The 23,264-nt window shown below is 42.1% G+C and overlaps 1 protein-coding gene across 1 annotated transcript in view; it reads right to left on the reverse strand.

Annotated features, from left to right (window-relative positions):
• The window catches only part of CDK4 (cyclin dependent kinase 4), a 62,122-nt gene that overhangs the window by 35,265 nt on the left and 3,593 nt on the right, over positions 1 to 23,264 (reverse strand). Inside the window, exon 2 of the mRNA XM_089692729.1 lies at positions 15,056 to 15,309. Within this exon, the coding sequence (XP_089548855.1) occupies positions 15,056 to 15,273 (218 nt within the window). The 5' untranslated portion in view covers positions 15,274 to 15,309. The remainder of the gene's footprint in view (positions 1 to 15,055; positions 15,310 to 23,264) is intronic.

Here is a 23,264-nt window from a genome sequence, read left to right on the forward strand (position 1 = left end):
ATGTACAGGTTAAAATAAAAAGCCACATTGACAAAATATGGGAGCTGCACATTGGCGTCTCTTTTCCAAAAGGTGCAAGCTCAAAGTTCTAGGTAAACTTTATACAGACAGCAAAACCAGATATACATACTACAATTTATAAAATTTAAATTGTAAGATTTTTCTTATATCTATACTGCAGTAACACAGCCTATGATCAAATGCCTTGAAAAACAGTATACGGCTAATACTTACCAGGCTGGCACCAATCTTGACTTTTCACGTCACATATGGTAGCAGTTTACTGCTATAACCAGCTAGTGCCCCTTAATGAGGATTGTAGGAAAAAGTAGAACAAAGCCTATAATTTCCTGTGGCCTGCAAATGCTGGCAGTTTCCCAATTCTATTCTCCCTTTCCAGAAAGGTCGAGTCATTGCATTCAGAAGAGGCTGCTTTCATGCTTGGGTGCCAATCGTGTCCTTACAGAGGTATGGTTAGTAACAGACTGCATTTACACACTGTAGTGAACCCAATCATTACCATTTGAATCTCAAGTGAATTAGAGAGAAGCTGTGCACGGCATCCCAGGCTGGGGTAAGAGAACTGGCGCATCTTCCATTTCTATTGGCAAAATGTGCAGTTTGTTTTAGCGTGGCCTATAAAAATCCACCCCATGACTTGGCTTGCCAGGTCACTTTTCACTATGGCCCGTGTGCCACCAATTTCATTCTAGAAGAGCAAATCTATTTTTTGTGAAAAGAACACTTAAAGTGGAACTAGACCCAAATCTTTTTTTTGGGTGCATGAAAGTTGCAACCGGTTAGATTTTCAGTTTCAACATGTCTATTGTGCTAAAGCAATGCAATCAAGAGCTATGCAGAGTGATACCACTGTGCTGCAAATAGCCTGTGCAGAGAGCAGAGATGTGGGAGGGCCCTAGCAGGCTCCACCCACTACAGGATACAGGCAGAAAACTACAGGAGGGGGTGGAAACAAGACCTGTCACACTGCACAAGTAGAGAGAGCGGAAGTGACCGGTCTTTATTACAGGAAGCTCCTGCACAGAGGCAAAGTTTCACACTGGATTACTGCAGAGATCTGTAAGAAATACACAAAGCACACCAGGATTCAAGGAGAATACAAATGTCTCTTGTATTAGACAATAATCGCTTAGCCCAAAGTTCGGCTTTTAGGGCTCGTTCACACTAGGCTGTTTTGCCAACGCTTGCCAAACGCCCCTATAGCTTTTGGCAAGCGTTGGTCCGGCGTTTGCGGAGCGTTATTAACGCTCGGCAAACGCTCGGCAAACGCCGCATGCTGCGCGGTTTAGCGGAGGTTGCTAGGCGTTTGCCGAGCGTTAATAACGCCCCACAAACGCCTATAATGCAGTTTGAGTGGTGTTACCGCTCCGCAAACGCCCCGCAACCGCGTCGCAACCGCACCGCAAACGCCGGCCGGGCGTTTGCGGAGCGGCACCATAGACGAGAATAGGAGGCTTCAAAGCCTCCTGACTCGTCCAGAGGCGTCCGTTTTGCCGCGACGCGACGCAAACGCTCCCGTTAGAACAGCACCATGTGCTGTAATGTGCAGAATTGGCAGAGGCGTTTGGGAAGCGGTAAAAACGCTTCCCAAACGCCTCTCTGCCGCCTGCACACAAGGCTAGTGTGAACGTAGCCTAAAGTGGAATTGCATTAAAAAGGAAACTACCCTTTATTTCTACGTATAATATATAACACTTTTATATTATACAGTTTTGGAATTGCCAAAATGTCTGATTAGAAAAAGTCTAATATAGAAATGGTCTCCTCTACGTCACCAACAAATGTGTCTGTGCAGCCAAATGTGGCTGCTCACAGGCACGTCCTGGTACTGTTGTTGGTGTCATTAGCACAGCCCTACCAAACCAAGCCCCACCAGCCCAGTCACACCCCAGCCCCATCTATGATTTCAAATGTTTTCTCAAGAATAAAGATGCACAATTGTCCTCGTTCATGAGAGTGCTTTGACAGGAGGAACAGGAGAAAGAAGACATGCCCACTGGTTGCCCTAGCTTTTGGAACAGAGGCATTGCAGTCACGGGACAACAATGCATTATTTTGGAAAATGCTACAAACACACTCTTCTTCCACAATAATAATCACCATTCAATACCATCATGTGTTTGTATACTTGCCTTCTGCTCTGTGGTTCCATCTGCAGATCCCTACATCAATACTGGACATGGGAGGTCTAGACCAGTGTTTACTCAACTTTTTTTCAGTCAAGGCACCCTTCATAATTTTAAAGGTGCCTCAGGACTGTTCAAAATTTTAGACAGTCTTGAGGCACCCCATTCTAAAATGAGGTGCCTCAAGACTGTCCATAATTTTAAAAGGGAACCCCATTCTAAAATGTAAAAAAGCTATTCTAACAGCAACATCCACACATGTAGGGCACCCAACATTAGATGTGATTTATGCTTCTAAAGCAAACACACTTCTGCACATTGGTACTGACTAGTATTCCAATGTTTCTCTTCCCCCTCAGTTTTTCTCCATCACTGAGCTAATGTGACCCCAGCACTGATGGAGAGGGGCAGTGGAGGGTCAAACTAGGATGCTGTGCAGGCAACGGACATCCTCCTTATCAACTGATGTCATTGGTTGTCAGGACGCCAGCGGCTAGGTCATCGTAGTGGTGCACAATAAAAACTTTTGGCTTTGTGTAACTAAAAGGCAGGCTTGTTCCACCCACTGGCTTGTATACAGGTTTTGGACAATTTTTAGACATTTTGCCAAGGCATACCTTAAGGAACCTTAAAGCACCCTGGTTGAGAAAGGCTGGTCTAGACGGTGGTGGGTGGAAGCACAGAACGCAGCAGAAGGGGCCCACCAAGAAGAATCAGGCCCCTTTCACCTTCAATGCTCCACACCAGCTTTCCATTTTAGTCAATGGGGCTAATTCACTCCTGATTGAAAGTGCATTTTTGACCCCATAGACTATAATTGGGTCAACATGCATTATTTGTGTTTTCGCATCTAACAACCATCTCTTCCGCCTAGTAGCTTGCTTTTAATTGGCCTTAAACAAAATTATTAAACCACAAAAACTTGAAAAATGCATGTACAAAACCATGTAGACAATAAATGAAGAAGCTGGTGCTCAACTATTAATCTAGGCTCAGATGCTGAAACTTTTTCAGGCAGTTTAACTGTCTGCTGGAGAGGCAAGTATTAACCATTTTCTCTAAAAGGCTCCATGCACACTGGCTTAAAGAATCACTGCTTCTATAGAAGTTGTGAGCTTTGCCTGTAGAAGCAACTCAAAGTTATCCTAGGTATCCATGCCTATTAGGACATTTCGAGGCAGGAAAAAAAAAATCCCTTCTGGTTTGCGTTTTTGATTGGAGCATTCTGGCAGAAAAAAAAAAAAAGCTAAAATTCTCCTAAACTGTGTACAAAAACACTATATCAGATTTTTTTCTGCCAAGGGAACTGGCGTTTTTTTTTTTTAAGCCCAGTGTGCATGGAGCCCAAGAAGGATAGTGACAGAATCAACTTAAAGCCCAAAGACTAATCTGCTAATGACTGGTGAAACAGTGAAAGAAAAAAAATTATTCGCTCTCCAACCAGCATCTAAAAACAAAAGGCTAGGAATAGAGCCTGTGAAAACATTATGCAAATACCATTTATGAGCTTCCATTGACATCTTGTTAGCGGCACCCCTCCCCTCTACCAATGACATAATACAATGACTGCTCTCCTAGGGTTACCCCTCTTGTGCTGCTTCACTGTCCTGGCTTGAGTGTCAGCCTGCACCCAAGAGTCACTGCAAGTGTAAACATATAGCATGCCCACCAGGACAGGTATTTTGAGATAAAAAAAAAAATTAAAAAAAGAAGAACCCCGACAAAGATATGTAGAGACATATAATACCACAGAGACACATGCAGTAATCAAAATATGTCCTACACTAAGTCTGCATCTATTTTCTGCTTTGTTGCTGTCAAGGTCCCTGCTGGGGAGATTTCCACCCACTGTCTTAGTGATCACTAACATAAGAACAGAAAGTAAGGCTAAATATCCTGTCCCCTCGGAATCACGTGTGCCATACAGCCAGCCTGTCAAAACCAATGCCAACCTGAGTGACACATTGGCTGATTGAATCTTCCCACATCAACACCTCTGTTTCTAATATATAGTGTTTAAAGAGCACTAGATATTGATTTGATTTGGATTTATACGGCATCAAATTCGGCCATGAACCTCTTCATATCACCTATTGGTAACTGTGCAGGAAAGGATCTTGACTGTCAATTATTTATTGCTAACACTTTACTCCTTACCCCTCTATTGGTTTCAATCAGGGGTGTAGATGCAAAAGTTTAAATACATTTTCCACTTTACCTCAAGACATCCAGTCTAAACAGATCTGCTCCCATTGTGGAAGAGAAGCTTGTGGTGTCATGTCTATGATCCTACCAAGTTGGGTATATCATTGTGGTATGACCATGGACTGCAGGATAGAAAATTGCTTAATTCCCCCATCAACAGTGTTGTTGGGGAATTCCCTCCCACTGAGCCATTGTATTCTTCCGGTGGCGGGGGTATGGGGAGCCATCCCTGCAGGGAGAACACAGTGATAATTGCTAGCTATGCTAAAAAGAGAAAAAAAAAAAAAAAAAAAATTCGGCAAGGTGATCTGCCGCCTGTCCATGCTGAGATTTTAACTATGGTACTTATGAACATATGTTTGGTCATGCTGCAGCCCTTTTGGACAGGGGTGTTGAACACTATTAATAAGGTCGGTGATCTGTCTATACCAATGGACCCCTTGATCTTGTTATTGAGGCTAACCGACCTGGTGGAAACCACTAAAACATACTAAGTTATTTGTCTTCTCTACATGTTATGTTAGATGTAAAATGATAGAACACGTCAATCCCTCCTACAGTGTCTGGACGGAAGGCGGCTGTCAATGGGCCTCTTCCCTTCAATAAGTTTACCTATGCAAGTAGGAATAGTCCCGCACATTTGGCAAAATTTCAAACCACTGGATACATTTACAAGGCCTAACTGATGGTTGTACTCCCCCCCCCCCCCCCACCCGATTATATTTACCCTAAAATCTGAGATTACCTTTGTACCCACCCTCCCCTCCTTTTCCTTCTCCCTCTTTCCCAATCCTTCCACTCCAAACTCCCTTTATCTTATCTCAGAAATTATGCCACTGGATATCGTGTAGGTTGCAGTTTCATTTATGTTCCTACTTTTCTATCTGCTGGCTTTACAAAGTAAGTCATGACTACAGATTCACCTTCTATATGTTTGTTCTGTTGACCATATTCTTCCAAACTGATTGATCGCTTGTTCGGCTTGTAACGTACATCCGCTTTCTGTACAATGTTTTACTAATACAAAAAAAAAAAAAAAAAACTAATCTTCTATGGCCAGCCTTAGAAGGTGAGAGAAATGTGTGAAAGGAACATGCCAATCCTGAGGGACAGCAGTGGTCTTTCCAATCATGTAGAGGTAGTTCTGCCATTAGAACGCATACAGGTGACCATTGAGCCCAGTTCTCAGGTTTCCTGATACCACCGGATTACAAGGCCTTAAAAGTATGTGACTGGGTGAGGAACAAACAAAATTATCAGAGTTCAGCAAATTCCACCATGACTGTTATCCTAGGACAGGAAATCCCGGTGCCACACCTCAGTCAGGTATAATAATACAAGTCATGTAGAAAAATGTAAAACATGTGATGGCCGTTAGGTGCAACAACATTTTGGCAAATACAAAACAAAAAAGGAAAAAAGGCTAACTAAAGTAATGTGCAATTCTGTACAAGCACATCTGAGAACAAATATGAGTATTCTGAGAGGACATTTTTCCTACAGGCCGGATCTTAATCCAATAGAAAAGTTGTAGGGTGACATCAAAAATGCAGTTTCTGAGGTAAAACCAAGAAATGCAGAGGAGTGGTGGAATGTAATGCAATTGTTCTGGGCCGGAATACCTGTTCACAGGTGCCAGAAGTTGGTAAACTCCATGCAACACAAATGTGAAGCAGTACTCAAAAACAGTGCTTTTACAACTAAATATTAGTTCAGTGATTCACAGGAAAGCTAACTCTTCAAGCATTTTTCTGTTTGCACAGTAAATGCTTGAGTTTGTAAAGAAAAATGCACACTGCTATTTTTTTTTGAACAGCCTAATAATCCTTTTTCTTCTCTTTCTGTAAAGTGATAAATTTGAAACATTTTTCTTCAGGTTTTGATTTGGAATAGGCTGTACAATGCTCCCAATACATTTGCGTGTATGGTAATAAAAGCTATTGTAAGGATTTGAAGCTTTACTCATTTTATTTTAAAACACCATGCTATTATTTTTAACACAACTGTACATAACCTGCATGGCAAACTGTACCACGTGCACCATAGTTTCAAAGCTATTGATGCTTTGCAACAAATTTAAAAAGTAAAATATTTCTATAATATTCTGTTCTATAGTCATTTCGACCATCATCAATGTCATGAAGTGCTGTGTAGGAAAAAAAAAAAATCTAGTCAGATTTGTGCCTTTTTATTATTTTTAAATCACTTCTTTCACATCTATTAAATTGTCAGATTCACAAACTCTTATTTATGCCAAGGGCAACGACACGCTGTTGTATATTCCTGTAGAGGAGAATGGCAGGCTGTAGAAGACACTGCAGTCTATGAGGAGAATACAAACAGAATACATCAGTAGGGACCAGATCACTTGTTTCTACACAATCAGTTTCTTTCCTTCAGTGTCATTTTTGAATGCCATGTACAAAAAACAGTAAAAATGATTGTCGGTTTTTAACCACTTGCCATCCAGAGAATTTACCCCCCTTCCAGACCAGGCCATTTTTTATGTTACGGCGCTGCATTACTTTAACTGACAATTATGCAGTCATGCAACTCTGCACCCAAATTAAATTTATGTCCTTTTCCCCCCCACAAATAGAGCTCTCTTTCAGTGGTATTTGATCGCCTCTGCAGTTTTTATTTTTTGTGCTATAAACAAAAAAAAAAAGACAAACAATTTTGAGGGAAAAAAAAACAATATTTTTGACTTTTTTATATTAAAAATGTGCAATAAAATATTTTTTAAATCAAATTTCGTCATAAATTTAGGGCAAAATGCATTCTGCTATGTCTTTGAAAAAAAAAAAAAATCCCCATACATGCAAATAATTGGTTTACATGAAAGTTATAGCCTGTACAAACAGCGGTATATATACACACACACACACACACGCACACACACTAGAACTTTTTGTTTTTTATTAAAATACTAGAATGGCGTTGATCAGACACTTACAGTGGGACTACGGCAGGCATTCTGACACTGGGGGGGGGGGGGGGGTCTGACTGACACGAATGCAGTGATCAGTGCTAATACAAAAGCACTAACACTATACTAATGCCACTGGGCAGGAAGGGGTTAACATCTGGGGCGATCAAAGGGTTAACTGTGTGCGTTTTACTATGAGGCCGTGTGTGCTTTCCACTGTAAGAACGCAGCTTTGTATGGCTCTGCTATGCAGAGCCATACAAAACAGTTTGTAGGAGCTGACAGGGGAAAGATCTGCATTGTTTATACACAGTTCTCTTCACCATCGGTGATACTATGTGATCACCGTGTGCCATCGAGTAATCACCGGCCGGGACCCGGTGATTGACAGCCGCAGCAGCAAATGGCCATGCGGGTAGTGGCTAAGACAATATTTATCCCAGTGTCGAGCATCAAGTGCTCATGCACACAGGTTCAATCTCCAGTGTAGCCTAAACAAACTAGTATAGTCTGGTACCCAGGATGCTCCTGGTGCACAATGCAACCAGCCATAGACATGAAAAGTTGCCGGCGGCTATATGCAATTAACTGGCACAAAGCAGCGGCGCATTGCTACTTGCAGTTTGTCTGTTGCTGTATGCAGTGCCAGGAGCTCGTGGGCACTAAAATACACCAGTTTGGAGAATGTGCTCATATGTACTAAATATGTGTAACATAAAATTGATGGCAGTATAACAAATTGTTATAACAAAGCCATGCTGTAAACAGTAGCACATAAGAAATCATCCTAACCTTCAACACAAAAAGCCAGTGTTGTGCAGAAAATATGTTTCAAGAATACATGAATTACAGGAACATTATAAAGCCAGTTCCCAAGGCTTTTGTATACTGCATAGTCAAGTGACAGTTAATCATCAGACTGTAAAGACATGAATCTCTGGCATTCAAAACCACAATTGTGAATGTGGGGAGAAAAAAAAAAGAAAAAACACATACTTTTGGTCAGTCAGTTATAACTGTGCAGTTCCCCTGTGACCCTCTTATATTTAATAACCCATTAGAAGCCTTCATGGAAACTCTTGTTAGCTCATACGTAGAATTGCCCTTTACACAGCTGTATGAGTCAGTATGCAAAACTCTGCGGCTTATCTGTGACCATTCTGCAGAGTCAGGAGCCTTCATCCAGCGGTGAGCACAAGAGCATACAAGTGTGTAAATGTCATCTGCTTTGCATTAAACAGCACACTGATATTTGTGCAAGGTGAACGCATCAGAATTTTGTTAATAAATATGACTAATATGGGGTGCCTCAAGCTTTTTAACCACTTGCCCTCCAGAGGATTTACCCCCCTTCCCAACCAGGCCATTTTTTGCTGTTCGGAACTGCGATATTTCAACTGGTAATTGCACGGTCATGCAATGCTGTATCCAAACGAAATGTCCTTTTTTTTTTTTTCACACAAATGGAGCTTTCTTTTGGTGCTATTTGATCACCTCTGCGGTTTTTATTTTTTGCACTATAAACAAAAAAAAGATTGAAAACTTTGGGGAAAAAACCACACAATATTTTTCACTTTTGGTTATAAAAATATCCAATAAACTCAAAGTTAGTCATAAATTTAGGCTAAAATATATTCTGCTGCATGTGTTTGGTAAACGCAAGACTACGTCGCTTTGCCAAGAGCTGCTTCTCGCCTGCAAAATGCGGGTAAGCAGTTGGCAGCTAGTTATAAAAAAAATAAATAACACACACACACACACACACACCTCTTAAAAAAAATTCTCAATATGGCATTTTTTTTTCTTTTAACATATTTATTATTGTTTAAAATAGTACAATGTTACCGTAGTAACATTGTACTACTGGGGAAGGGGGGTGATCAGGGATTTTTTTTTTTCTTTTCTACACTTTGCTTTGCAGGAGAAATAAAGATAATTTCTCCTGCAATGCAAAGCTTGCTGTCATGAACCTAACTCGTTCATAAACTATCAAGAATGAGTTAAGTTTTGATAGCTCAGGATAGTGATCTGTGATTGGCTGGAGCTGATCACATGGAAAGGGTGCTGCGATTGCCCCCCCATGTATGCGACAGCTGTGGGCCAATATATGCCCCTTCCCTTCTTTTTCTCCTTCCCTCTTTCTTTCTTTTTCTCCCACTTCCGTCTTTCAGCCGGAATATGCAGCAGAATACATTTTGGCCTACATTTATGAAGAAATTTGATTATTTTTTTACTGGATATCTGTAGTAGAAAACAACATTTTTTTTCAAAATGGTCAGTCTTTTTTTTTTTTTTTTTAAACACAAAATGTAAAAAAAAAAACAAAAAAACAAAAATCGCAGAGGTGCTCAAATGCCACTAAAAGGCTCAAAAGTTTACTTATGTACAGCGCTGCATGACTGCGCAATTGTCAGTTAAAGTAACGCAGCACCGTATAGCAAAAAATGGCCTGGTCAGGAAGGAGGGTGAATCTTCCGGAGGTTAAAGTTGAACTCATACTTTCCTTTCATTATGTTCAAATTAAACCTATGAAAAAATAACAGATAATAAACTGGCCAGAAGTCAATATACATGGTGTTGTGTAATTTGTGAGACAGTAACAGTACAGTTTATGTAAAAAGCCAATATTACCGCCAAATGTGGCATCTGCACACATTTTGAGTGATCGGCTGAAAGACGTAAGTGGGAGAAAAGAAAGGAAAGAAGAAGGAAGGAGAAAGAGAAGGGAAATGACACCAGAAGTGTCCAACTGTCACATAGGCTCATCACAAGGCGGTTAGAGAGGAACTATATTCGGCCGCTGACATCTTCTGGTGACTTGCTTCCGAATATCATTCCCCAGCAACAGTTATTGGCCAGGCGGAGATGACTTACTCTCCCACATGCGTGGGAGTTCAGTCAGCTCTGCATGGAAAAATTTGGATGGTGATATGAGTTCAAAATTTTGAGGAACTTATCATAGCTGATGGTAAAGGATGCTAGTTAATTGTTGACAAAGAAACCATCAATATGGATTTCAAAGATTCAAAGAAAAAGGGCAAACTGCTTTTTCCACACTTTGACGATTGTCAGCTTAGAAGGAAATAGGACAAAACTGATTTTTAGTGATGTTTGGAGGTTTGAAATGTACAAGGGCCAGCCAGGGGTCTTTAGATATTTGGACTCCACTCCGAATAATGTATGCAGAAGTGTGAAAACTCTAGTCCAAAAACGGCCAACCATTGGGCAGGTCCACCATTATTATTATTATTATACATGATTTATATAGTGCCAACAGTTTGCGCAGCGCTTTACAAAATGAAGGTAGACATAACAGTTACAATACAATTTGGTACAAGAGGAAACAGAGGGCCTTGCTCGTTAGAGCGTACAATCTGGGAGGAAGGGTTGAGTGATACAATAGATGGGGGGGGGGGGGGGGGGGTGAGCTGATGGAGGAAATAAATGGCAGTTTACTAGGTACAAGCAGGATAGACTTTTTTAAAGAGAAAGGTTTTCAGGGATCGTCTAAAGGTGGATAGATTAGGAGCCAGCCGTACAGATTGGGGTAGAGAATTCCATAGGATGGGAGAAGCTTGGGAGAAGTTCTGGAGGCGAGCATGTGAGGAGGTGACACGGGAACTAGAGAGCAGAAGGTCTTGGGAGGACACCATGTGTAAAAATCACCAGAGGTTTGGCATTCCCTAAAACATAAACCTGTGTGTTCAGGGAACATGTGGGCCAGCCTGGAAGGAACTAGATACCATCTGGTCAAAATCTTATTTGCCAATTCAAGGGTGCTGACATTGATGGTGCAGAAGGAGTCCCTGCAAATTAAAGGAATCCCTAGGGGACCGTAAAAAGTCACAAGAACTAGTGTACCCATTGGAAGATTTGCCCGCTATTATTTTTCTGGGGATAACCCAACATTTGTGATTTTCCTATACTTCACTTCCACTTCCAATGACAATGGTAAATAGGACAGATAGGGTTAATCTCCCTAACAGGGGCACAGACTGCAATAACAACTGACAGGGTTCTAAACCATCTCCACTCGGTCTAAGGCCCCATGTACACGGGACACTTCTGAAGAATGGAAACTGACTGCTGGAAAAGGTAGGTTAAAAAACAGCTGTTTAGCCACGTTTGCATAACGCTTTTATGTGCATTTGCGTTTAGAAGCTTTTTTTAAAAGATAAGCACAGGAGAACCACCCAAATGCCCAGAATGCACTGAAAAGTGGTAAATTATTAACTATTTCAGACTGTTTCAGAGAAATACAGAGAGTAAAGCAGAGACAGCAGTATGTGTTGACAGTAGCTCAGGTGTGAGTTGCTCATTAACATTTCTTTTATTTCCAAGGGTGGGAAAGGTGTCTGGTGGAGTGAGTCATTAAGGCCACCTGGCAGGGGGTCTTCATAAGGAATTTGAGGTGGGAATGGTCATTAACATATCTTTTGTTTCCAAGGGTGGGAGAGGTCTGAGGTGTGAATTGGTCATTACAATGTGTGACAAGCTTGGTAGGAATATCCTGTGTGTTCAGTGTTATGTCCTTTTTTAGTACCTTGAAAACGCTTTGCATGCATTTTTCATAATGAAAAAAGGCCCTGGACAGCATCGGGAACTGGAGGCGTCAAAAAAAATTTCAAACGCAAAAGCTTATAACCGCGATTTGCCACGTTTGAAACGTTAATAAAATCGACTGCTGAACGCAAATTTTCTGCATTAAAAAAAAACTGACTGTAAGCGAAGATGTGTACATGGACACATAGGAAACCATTAGGGTGAGTTCAGGGGCTGCTGAAAAGAAAATACAAAACAAAAACACAGAACAGCTCCTAAACATGAGTTTATCAGCTGCAGTGTACATGAGCCCTAAAAGTTTAAAAAGAAAAAAAAAAAAAAGTTTTGCCATTAGTTGTACTTTAAATCACTCCTTGATGGTTGACCACGAGAGGATATAGACTATCGCCAGGAGAGAGAAGATGTATTGAGGCCATAACTGAGGCCATGTGCAGTTACCATTAAAGGAAGGGGGTCAAAAAGTAGGTTACTGGAATATTTAACACTATCCCAGACTTTTAAAATATATCAAAAAGGACTCCCTGTAGATGGTCATAGATTGTGAGTTGTCCATAGTAAAGGTTTGAGGTTTACAGGGGCACAGGAAGTCTCTTCCAATTGTACCAATAGAGGAGCCTTGCTAGCAGTGTATAGGGCTATAGGAGGGGTGATTTGAGCAACTTGGTAATATTTCATAAAATCTAGGACACCTAAAAACCATTAAGCTTTCCCTTCAAAGCACACATATTTTTGTACACTATGCTCTGGATTAAAAATACATTCATAAAAAAGGCTTAACTTTAAAAAAAAAAAAAAAAAAATGGGTTCAACAGAATTACTGAATGTATGGTAGTGATCAGTTTAAATATACAATTACATTATATCACATGCGATGCAAAATGTGAACTCAGTTTGTGCAATTATCTATTCACTTAAGAGACTCCAAAGAAAATAGGAGAAATTATTGTGTTTTCAGAGTAGTCTGGAACAGCCCAGAACACGGGTTACATCCTTGTAACGTGATCGAGGCTGACTGCCTCTGCTATATTTCACCTGTATAGTTGGAGGTGATCATTTCTGTCAAAGCCAGGTCAACAAGTTTTACCAGGTATAAAAAGTAAAAAAAATTGCAAACATCACATTACTCCTACAGTTCAATCTCTCTTTTGCCTCCCCCCCCCCCCCCAAAAAAAATAGCATGAATAAACCCAAAATAAAAGCAGATGTATGTGGATCCAGATAGGCCGATTTGCATACTGGATTCTTATATTCGTTTTTGAACTCCAGTGATGTGAATTTCCAGTTCTACAAGACACTACAGATACCATTACTGACAACCAATGGTATACCATGCCCCTGAAGAAAGTTATCCACCACTCCGAAGTCCTATTTGGTTGGGCCAATTGCCCTCCTGAGGATTTACCCCCCTTCCAGACCAGGCCATTTTTTGCGTTACGGCGCTGTTACTTTAACTGACAATTGCACGGTCATGCAACATTGCACCCAAATGAAATTTACAACCTTTTTTCCCCACAAATTGAGCTTTCTAAGGTATATGATCACCTGTATGTTTATTTTTTGCGCCATAAAAAAAAAAAAGAAAAGAAAAAAACCAATAGTTTTGAGATAAAAACAATATTTTTGACTTTTTGCTTTTAATTAATGATGAAATTTTATTTTTAAAAATTTTTTTACTGGACATGTTTTAGGCCAAAATGTATTCTGCTGCATGTCTGCTAAAAAAAAAATCCCAATATGTGTAAATTAATTGGCTTACGTGAAAGTTTTAACGTTGGTATAGATACTGGAATTTCTTTTTTTCTTCTTTTACTAGTAATAGCAGCGATTGGCGACTTATAACGGGACTGCGGAAGGAATTCTAACACTGGGGGGGGAACGGACTTGGGTGTCACTGAAATCCCCAGTGACACCAATACAGTGATCAGTGCTAAACAAAAAGCACTGACACTGTACTAATGGCACTGGGCAAAAACGGGTTAACAGGGGCGGTCAAAGGGTTAACTATGTGCTGTTTTACTTGTGTCTCTTCTTCACTGTAATCACACTGCTTTGGATGGCTGTGCTGTGCACAGCCATCCAAAGCAGTGAGCACGAGCTGACAGGGAGGAGAACTGTATTGTTTACATACAGTTCTCCTCCCTGTCGGAGATGCTCGGCAATCGCTGCGTGCCAGCGAGTAATCACCGGCCGGGACCTGGTGACTGACAGCCACGAATAGTGGCCTGCCCCCTACCCAGAAATGCAAAATCATGTATATATACACACACGTGATTTTGCGCACCAGTGCCAAACTGTAGCAGTATATCTGCTATAGGGCGGTCGGGAAGTGGTTAACTGGTGCTGAAGCCCAACAGGTATTTATTCTCACCTCAAATTATGCGTGAATCCAAGAGAAAGAAAGGAAAGAATCCTTTTGTAAGTAGAACTTAATTGTTTCAGACAAACATGGAGCACAGTCTGACTTCCTCCTCTGACCTGTTTTACTCAAACATGGGCTTAATCAAATACACAAGGATGGGAGAGGCATTTGCACATCCATAACATTAGCATTTGAAGGGACTTACAAAAACGAACAGGTCTTCAATTACAGTCCTGAATAATGTTAAGTTTATTTTTGGGATACAGCACCATACACAGAAATGTAATGTGGTGCATTCCATTACCTGCAGGTTTGGGCTTCTGATAAAAATCATCCCTGCAGTGTCTCCTTCCTAGCCACCAGATACTGCCTTGAGCAGCTGTCTTCCACAGCGGTGAGAGTTCCCTGCAACCACAGCTCCTGAGAAAAGCTGCTCTGCTTGCCTGCCCCTTTCTGCCCTCCCCACCAGTCACAGAACTCGTATTACTATGATCCCACAATGCATCACGATGGAGAGGACAGAAGGGGACTGGCGAGCAGAGTAACCATTGTCAATACTGGCGGCTGCAGTTACAGCATTTTTATGGAACTAGGAATACTAACAGAAACATCTTGCCATTGAGGTTGTGCAATATAAGAAGATGATTCAAAGGTGATAAATCAGTCTCGCATGAAGCCGACCTTTAATATGTTATAGATGTCATGCTGTATTTGTTACTTACGAAGCTTAATCATTACAGCCAACATGAAATGCCGATGGAGACGCACACCCTTGCGCAAACAATGTTACTCCTAGAGATGCAGAAAACAGTCTATACTCCATAGAAAAACGGATCTACTGCATTTACTCACTTTACAATGTTTGGATGGTCAAAGTGCTCAAGGCGTTTCAGCAGCGCTACCTCTCTGACAGTAGAGAGTGGAAGTCCATTCTCGTTTGTCTGCACTCGTACATTTTTTAAGGCCACAAACTTTCCGCTCTGCAGATCTCTTGCTTTGTACACCGTACCGTAGGCACCAACACCAATTTCAGCTACAGGTTCATACTGTCCTCGTATCTCCTTAGCCATATTCCTGGCCACCCGACTGACTCAGACGTTTTCTCCCTGTAAATAGAAGGTGAATTGCAGTTACCCACCACTACAATCATGCTAAAACAAACAAAACAAATAGTATCTTGAAGCATCCCCAACAATCTTCCAGATATAATGCATGGAATAGGACTGTAAAATAGGCTTTTCAAGAAGCAAAACGGTATATTTACCAACAGGCACTTCTACCCCATGTGCTCAGGCCAATTTTCGGCTTTCAACGAGGTCGCACTTTGAACGACAATTGCGTGGTCATGCAACACTGTACCCATTTTTTTTTTCACACAAAGAAAGCTTTCTCTTGGTGGTATTTAATCGCCACTGGGTGTTTTATTTTTTGCACTATAAACAAAAAAAGAGCAAAACATTTGAAAAAAAAAAAAAATGTTTCTTTGTTTCTATTATAAAACTTTGCAAACAGGTAATTTTTCTCCTTCACTGATGAGTGTTGATGAGGCTGCACTGATAGCCAGCAATGATGGGCACTGATAGGTAGCCCTGATGGGTGTCACTGATCATCAATGCTGATCTGTTGTCTGACAAATGCTGGTTATCGGCAGTACCTTCCTGTGACAGAGTGAGGAAAGTGCTGCCGATAACCAGCAACTGTATTTACACTGTGATCTGCTGTGTCATTGGACACGGCTGATCACATGGTAAAAAGGCCGCTGTGATTGGCCTTTTACTGATCACGGAGATCATCAGGTGCGCTGGGGGGCACGCAGGAGGGCGCGTTCTTGGAGGACATCATATGATGCCCTCCCAGAACTTGACAACCGTGCTGTAGCCATCATTCGGCTATAGCGCAGTTGCCAAGTGGTTAATAAGGCAGTAAAGAAGCAATGCTGATGTGCAGTAGTAAGCAACAGCAAGAAAAGATAAGAATACTACAGTCACAGGAGACAGATATGAACAGTTGTTTGTCTGTACTTCTCCTATAAGTGCAGTACCCCCTAAGCTCTTTTGGCTGTACTTCTGTGGATCACAGGAGTGTAGTTTGTTCTGCACACCTTTGACCAGTTTTCAGCTGACAGCGGGCTGAAGCCCGCTGTCAGTTTGGCGAAATAATATTTTTAGCTCTGCCGCTATAACTTACCACTAATGAAGGATGTCCAGCATCGTGCAGGCAGCTGTATCCTGGAGAAATCTTTGCTGCAGAGATGCCAGTCCTCTTCCTGGCTCAGAACATCTGGTGTGCAGGATGTTAATAGCTTCTGGCTGGATTTGATAGAAAATGTTCCTGACAAGGACTTGCCCCTTTCCCTCCATTGAGAAACATTCTTTCACTACCATGTGTAAATGAGGGGAGTGTGTGATGAGTCACATGATCTCTCCCTATTCACAGACCACCCTACAGGCAACAGAAGCAAAGAAAGACAGTAAAAGCAAGGAAAGAAAATTTCTCAATGGAGGAGGGTGGAGGTGGCAGATGCCTGAAACTATTAACCCCCTGCATACTGGATGTTCAGAGCCGGAAAGAGGACCACCATCTCCAGAGTGAAGATTTCTACATAATTGAACTGCCTGATCATGGAATGTACTTCACTACTGGTAAGACTAAAGCTGCAGGGCTAAAAAAAAAATAAAAAATAAAAAAATGTATTTAAACATCAGCCAGCATCAGGCAGCCTGAAAGTTCTTAACACCCATTATCACCACCCTTTACGAAGACTGTTAACACAACATACAGATTCACTTAAAGCGTTTCTAAACTCAGGCCCCTGCATTCACTATATCTCGTCTCCCACAGTACACAAAAATGCTACTCTTTTAGTAAATATAAACTGCTAAATACCTTTTCTCATCAGCAGTATAGAGCAGTCTTGTGACTTCTCTCAGGGTCCAGATGAGCACTGGCTAAGCTTGTAGAAGTTTTCATTCTTCTCTGACTGCCCTATGAGGCTGCATGCCCCCTGACCCTCTGTCTGGACAGTGCCGATTAGCCCTGTGCCAATTATGAGTGTAAAAAAAAAAAAAAAAAGCCTCTCTAGCAATACACACCAAACTGAGCATGTGCAGAGTTTCTCCTAGGGCTCTCTATTATCAGCATAAGGATTTGGGACTGGGGGAGAATCAGAGAAGATAGGATCAAACATCCTTTTTACACAATGCAGAGGATTAACCCCTTAGGTTCCACAGCGAGTAGAACAAGCATGCCTTACTGCATATACAGCCTGATTTTACTCTTGCCGATTCAGTAACACTTTAAGACTTAATAAAACTACAGCTAAGATAACAGTAGCAACTGCCTTTTTTGCCACCAGATACCCAGTTCCATCTTTGAGGCAAAGCTCAACCTTTGCTGCCTGCTATGGAGAACAGTTCTATTTTGCATTGCACCAATTTGCAAGGATTAGCGTCATTATGAATCCAGCATGTTGAATCAGCTTCTCTAGTACCAAGATGGCAGCTGCTCTGCAACCAACCACTAGAACGATCAAATGCTATAATCACCCAAACTATAAGGGATGACTAAAATCAAAGTAACTATTGGTATACAACAGAAGCCTCAAAGTGAAGTAAAGGCTACATACACTCACCGGACACTTTATTAGGTACATCTCAAGTGCTTGGTAACACAAATTGCTAATCAGCCAATCAAATGGGAGCAACTCAATGCATTTAGTCATCTAGACGCAGTGAAGACGACTTGCTGAAGTCCAAATCGAGCAACAGAATGGGGAAGAAAAAGAAAATATCCAGCGAGCGGCAGTTGTGTGGACAAAAGTGCCTTGGTGATGTCAGAGAAGAATGAGCACACTGGTTGCTGTGACATTCAGTAGGTAGGGTCAGAATATGGTAGAAACGTGAAAGAATGGATCCATCCTGCCTAGCATCAACAGTTCAGGCTGGTGGTGTAATGGTGTGGGGGATGTTTTCTTGGAACTAGCAAGGTGTACCTAATACAGGATCATTCACGAAGCGCAGCGCTACTTGCGCTTGCACAGTGGGGCCCCGGCTGTGAAGCCACAAGCTGTCACAGCCGGGTGCCCGCACTGAAGATGCAGGCCTCCTAGTATACAGGATGGCTGGTGAAAAGAGCTGCGGGGGACACACCGCAGGACCAAGGGACAGGTGAGTGGCTGTTTTTAAAAGTCAAGAGCTACAGTTTTTGTAGCTGCTGATTTATTTTTTGATAGGTTGAGTGGAACTCCGCTTTAAAACCACTGCTTACCCACTTATGCTTTATAGGGCTGGCAAAAAACACATTATATCCCTTACTGCAATCCACTCTGGCCCAATCATGTGATGCAGAAGCTCTGAATCTTTGCTATGGAGTGCTCGGATTGTGGGAGCCATGACATCATCCACCAGCTTCCACTGCCCATCCATTGCCAGTGCTTCCTCCTCTTCCCTGCAGCAGCTGCTCCACAAGACAGGGGAGCCAGTGCATTGGCATCATATGACCAAAAGGGAGAAGATTGAATTAAGGTGTTTACACAGATCTATTTTACCAGCACTATCCAGAGTAGGAGGAAAGGGGAAGCAGTGGTTTTAAGAATATTCATATACAGCCTTTACTAATTACACAAGCTCTGAGGCTTGTTCACACCAGGGTGCAGACGGTCGTTTTTCTGCAAGGGCACAACAAAAATCAATTGTTCTCTGTGTGCCCTGTTCACACCACAACACTATCATCACGTGCAGATTTTTTCTGCGCAGGAATCTGAAATGTGTATAAAACTCATTGAAGCGCACATGAAAACTGATGTAAACTCGTGTTTCAAGTGAAATGTGCACATCAGTTTCCATCAGTTTTTCTGCACGTATGGTGAGAATGTGGCCTTAATAGGCTTTGATTTACGGCAATGCAATCTGCTGATCTTGGGGTAACAAGAAATCCTTTGAGATTTCAATATGCCAATCTGTGTCCTCATAAGGAATGTACTGTACTGAATAGTCTCATGTTTGTTACCCAGTGTAGACTCCTGCAGTGTCCTTCATGAGCTCCTGAATGGCCAAAGTGACAATACTGCTCTAACCCAAGCATATGTTATTTATTTATTTCAGGTACTTATAACACCATCAATTTACACAGCACTTTACATATATATTGTACATTCACATCAGTCCTTCAAAACTTGGTTGAGTCAGCACATAAGTAATGCTTGAGCCCACATGAAAGTTGCAAGGTGTAGAATGCAAGCTGTAGTAAGAGTCATACATTCTTTCTACGAGCCTCAACCCATCCTGCCGCAGAAATTTCACACTACAGTTAAGATGATAGACATCTATTCGTGACTTAGCTTAATTCGGCATTTTTATTAGAGCCTAACCCCCTTTCCTTTACAGCCAAGAAAGCTGCCATCTTAGCCTGTTTGATCTGCAGGTCCCATGATGCTGCATATGATCAGCTAAGACACCAGATATTTGATGGCCCAGCACTCTAGGGGCACTTGTGTGTACTCGCTCCCAAGCCGCTTCTGTGTCTCTATAAGCCTTAGCCTCGCCCCCTTCCTCACTGGCTGTGATTGCCAGCAGCAGGAGTTGATGGCCCCCTCCGCTGTATCTAAGCCAATGAGGAGGCAAGAGAACCGGGAGAGCTTCTGCTCTCATACAAATCACTGGCTCAGGATCAGACTCAGGTGAATATAGGGGGAAAATTAAGGTTTTTACCTACCTACATAGGATGTATGAAGGTAAAAAGAACTTCAACCTTTAGAACCACTTTTAAGAGGTTAACTAAAATCTGACCGGCATACAGACATGGGTATGCTGTGGTTTGGCCACAGCATGAGTGTATCTGCGATTTTTGTGCTCTTCACTTGTGGTTTTAGCCACAGTCTCATAGGCTTTGTACTGGAATGTGCATTTTTGCCGCAATCGCTGAAAATGCACCAAAATGCAGGCTGTAGGGCTTTTGGTGTACATTCAAAAAAAAAACACGCCAAGAACGAGCAACTTAACAGAAAGTCTAAGAGACCACAGCTAAAACGCATACCCATTTTTGTAGCCAACCCACAATGCACTGCTGTGAAACCTGCTTTAGTGCCCAACTGCCTTGCCTCACAGTCTCCCAGCCTGGGAGAACACATAACATTGTGAAATAAGTCCCATAACAGGAAGAAATGCAAATGACAGTTCTGGTATACGACGTGGTTTCTTCGTTTTTTAAATTGTCTTGCCAAATGGCAGAGATGATAGCAGGTTGAGTTGATCTGCTCAATTTTCACCAATATTATAAACTTCTCTACTTTATAGAATACCCATAGTAGGATGTATGGAGGGTGCCACTGCTGACCTCTTCTCCTGAAAATGCCAATTGCCTGGCTATCATGCTGACCTTATGGCTGCGGTACCGCCAAGTCTCTGACTCTGCGTAGGTATGAGGATTAGGAGCACTAAACCCCCCCCTACAAAAAAACTGAAGGTTACAGAAGAAAAGTACAACAAATGTCTGCTGACAGCTCTCGCTCAACTGACAGCTAGCAGGGTTCCTAACAAATCAACCTCTCTCAAACTCAACAGGGCTAAAGAGAATTTGGTCTAACACTTCTCCGGGATGCTCCACTGTAAAAACTCAGAAATGTACTCTGTGGAAAGAACTTAGCAGGCTATTCCTATACAGTATAGCCAGATTTGACCACAGACATAGGGGAATGCAAAGCTAAAATGTTCTTAGCTTCAGATAGAGCAAGGAAGTGTTATAACCCTTGTCAGGTTTTTATTGCTGTGTGCTCCCCCCGCTGGTGAGATTCACACTCTCTATGTGTCCTAATGACTGTTGCCTGTGGTACAGTGGTGGCAGCACAGTGGCTAAGTGGTTAGCACTTCCGCCTGGGGTTGTCGGTTTGAATCCCAACCACAGCACCACCTGCATGGAGTTTGTATGTTCTCCCTGTGCCTGCGTGGGTTTCTTCCGAGTACTCCGGTTTGCTCCCACACTCCAAAGACATGCTTATAGGTGAATTGGCTCATGTCTAAAGTGGCCCTAGTATGTATGAATGGGAGGGAGGGACCTTAGATTGTACGCTCCTCGGGGGCGGGGACTGATGTACACTATATATATATATATATGTAAAAAGCTGGGTAAACTGACGGCGCTATAGAAGTACCTGAAATAAATAAAAAAATAAATAAAATACAGGCAGTCATGGGTTATTCAACACTGTCACAGGATCGCAGGTGAGGGAAAACCAGTTCCACTGGGAGAATTCCTTTTACTCCTTGTTGTGTCTCCAGGACACTTCGAAAAAATGTCGTCATCAGCAGCCAGCTTCTTCCGTGTCTTTGCTGCCATCTCACTGGTGACATTAGCGCCAGGTTGCATGCATGTGCAGTATGAGATCTGACATGATCATCATTTATGAATTACCCACTAAGCATGGCATTAGGATAACTGACACTCAACTTGCTGAAGCCATGGCCACACCTCGTGATCTTGCCAAGTCTCACAGCTTGGAGGTGAGATTATTCAAAGAGGAAATGGTGTTGTAGCCTTTCCAGGGGGCAGCTGTGAGCCCCTGACTATGTCACGGTTGTCTCAATGAACCAAGAATTGGCAATACATTAAGGGCTTGTTTACACTTGAAACAACCTCCTCTGTGGTGGATTACTTTTCAGAGGGTTTTCACCATGTTCCCTAACTCCTACTTTTTTTTTTTAACACCATAAAGCCCACACCATTGCCCTGCAGCCATTTGAATGAGCCATAATTGGCAGCAGTACTGCATGCTGAACAGAACAGGGTATATAACTGAAGCAAAGTATTGCACCATGTACACATCCCTGTTCGGTTGCATTTGCATCTTAATGTCAGTCAGTTCCTAACTATATTTAAGCCTGCTCGCTGCCCCATTCTATCCCAACTACCCTGGAAAAGGAAAGAAGTCTATACTTGCCTATTCTGTGGGCAATCCAGTTTAGTCACATGATCAGATCCCAGCTTCAGTACAGAGGAGGGAAAACCAAAAATGGATGCGCTATAGTAAGCCTTTGGGTGACATCACCGCAAAGGATCCACAGCTGTTGGGAGGGCAGTAAAACAGCAGCTCAGCCATCTATTTTTACTGCCCAGTCTAAACTCGGCTTTAAAAAGTAAAAAATAAAAATTATTTTGTCCTAGCAAAATTAATGTAACAGTTTTATATTAGTCTTCAAAGCTGCATGCTGATGTGATTTTTAGTGATTGGGGAGGGGGTCCACTTTAAGATCTCATGTAGATAGGCACCATTGTCAGACTCTGCCCTTTACATTTGAATGGAGCACTCAGCACAGGGCAAAAGACCATGCCTGACCTGCCTTGCCTGCAATGCAAACATCTCCATGGGACCCGGGTCCAAGAAATGCAATGAAAAGGAGGCCAAATGCAGCTATCAAATTGCCATTCATCATTGGAGTAAATAGCAACATGCCGACCTCAGTCTGGTGGGAGATCTAAAGCCTGCCTACACAGACCCTATTACTGAACTTCCTCACAGTGCTGGGAAACAGAAAAGCTAAGAAAAACTATCAGCTAGATAACAGAAACTAATCAGCTGTGTACCACTGTCAATACTATCACCTCGTAGACTGGCTTCACCCAATGTCACAGTCATGCTCCTGTAGGGTCTAGATATATTTGCTCTGGGTTCAGTAATGCAGCCTTTTCACTTGAATGGACTGCCTAGCTCACCAGAACACACAAAACAATGAGCGTGCATTTTTTTTTTTTTTTTTAACAATGCAGCACACCACAACACATGCAGCTGCATTATTGTGTGCTGCACTACAGCTCTGCTGCATGTAGAAGGTGCACTTGCCATTCAGAATCAATAGAACTGCAGAGCACCAACTGCTGCATATTATCATCATGCAATGTGTATCCACTTGCTTTTGGTTCACACTAATTTACTGCCGGCTGCCTATGTTCCCATAGGCTGCTCTACATTAATGTGCAAAAAGAAACACTTGGTGTTTTGGCACAGTGCGCTGATAAGGTACTGCATGCTGTACGTTTTATCAGAAAAAGCGACGACGCAATCCACCGC

The sequence above is a fragment of the Staurois parvus genome, unplaced genomic scaffold (assembly GCF_062004578.1).
Source record: "Staurois parvus isolate SC_StPar_1 unplaced genomic scaffold, SC_StPar_1.0 ptg000023l, whole genome shotgun sequence".
Classification (NCBI taxonomy): Eukaryota; Metazoa; Chordata; class Amphibia; order Anura; family Ranidae; genus Staurois; species Staurois parvus.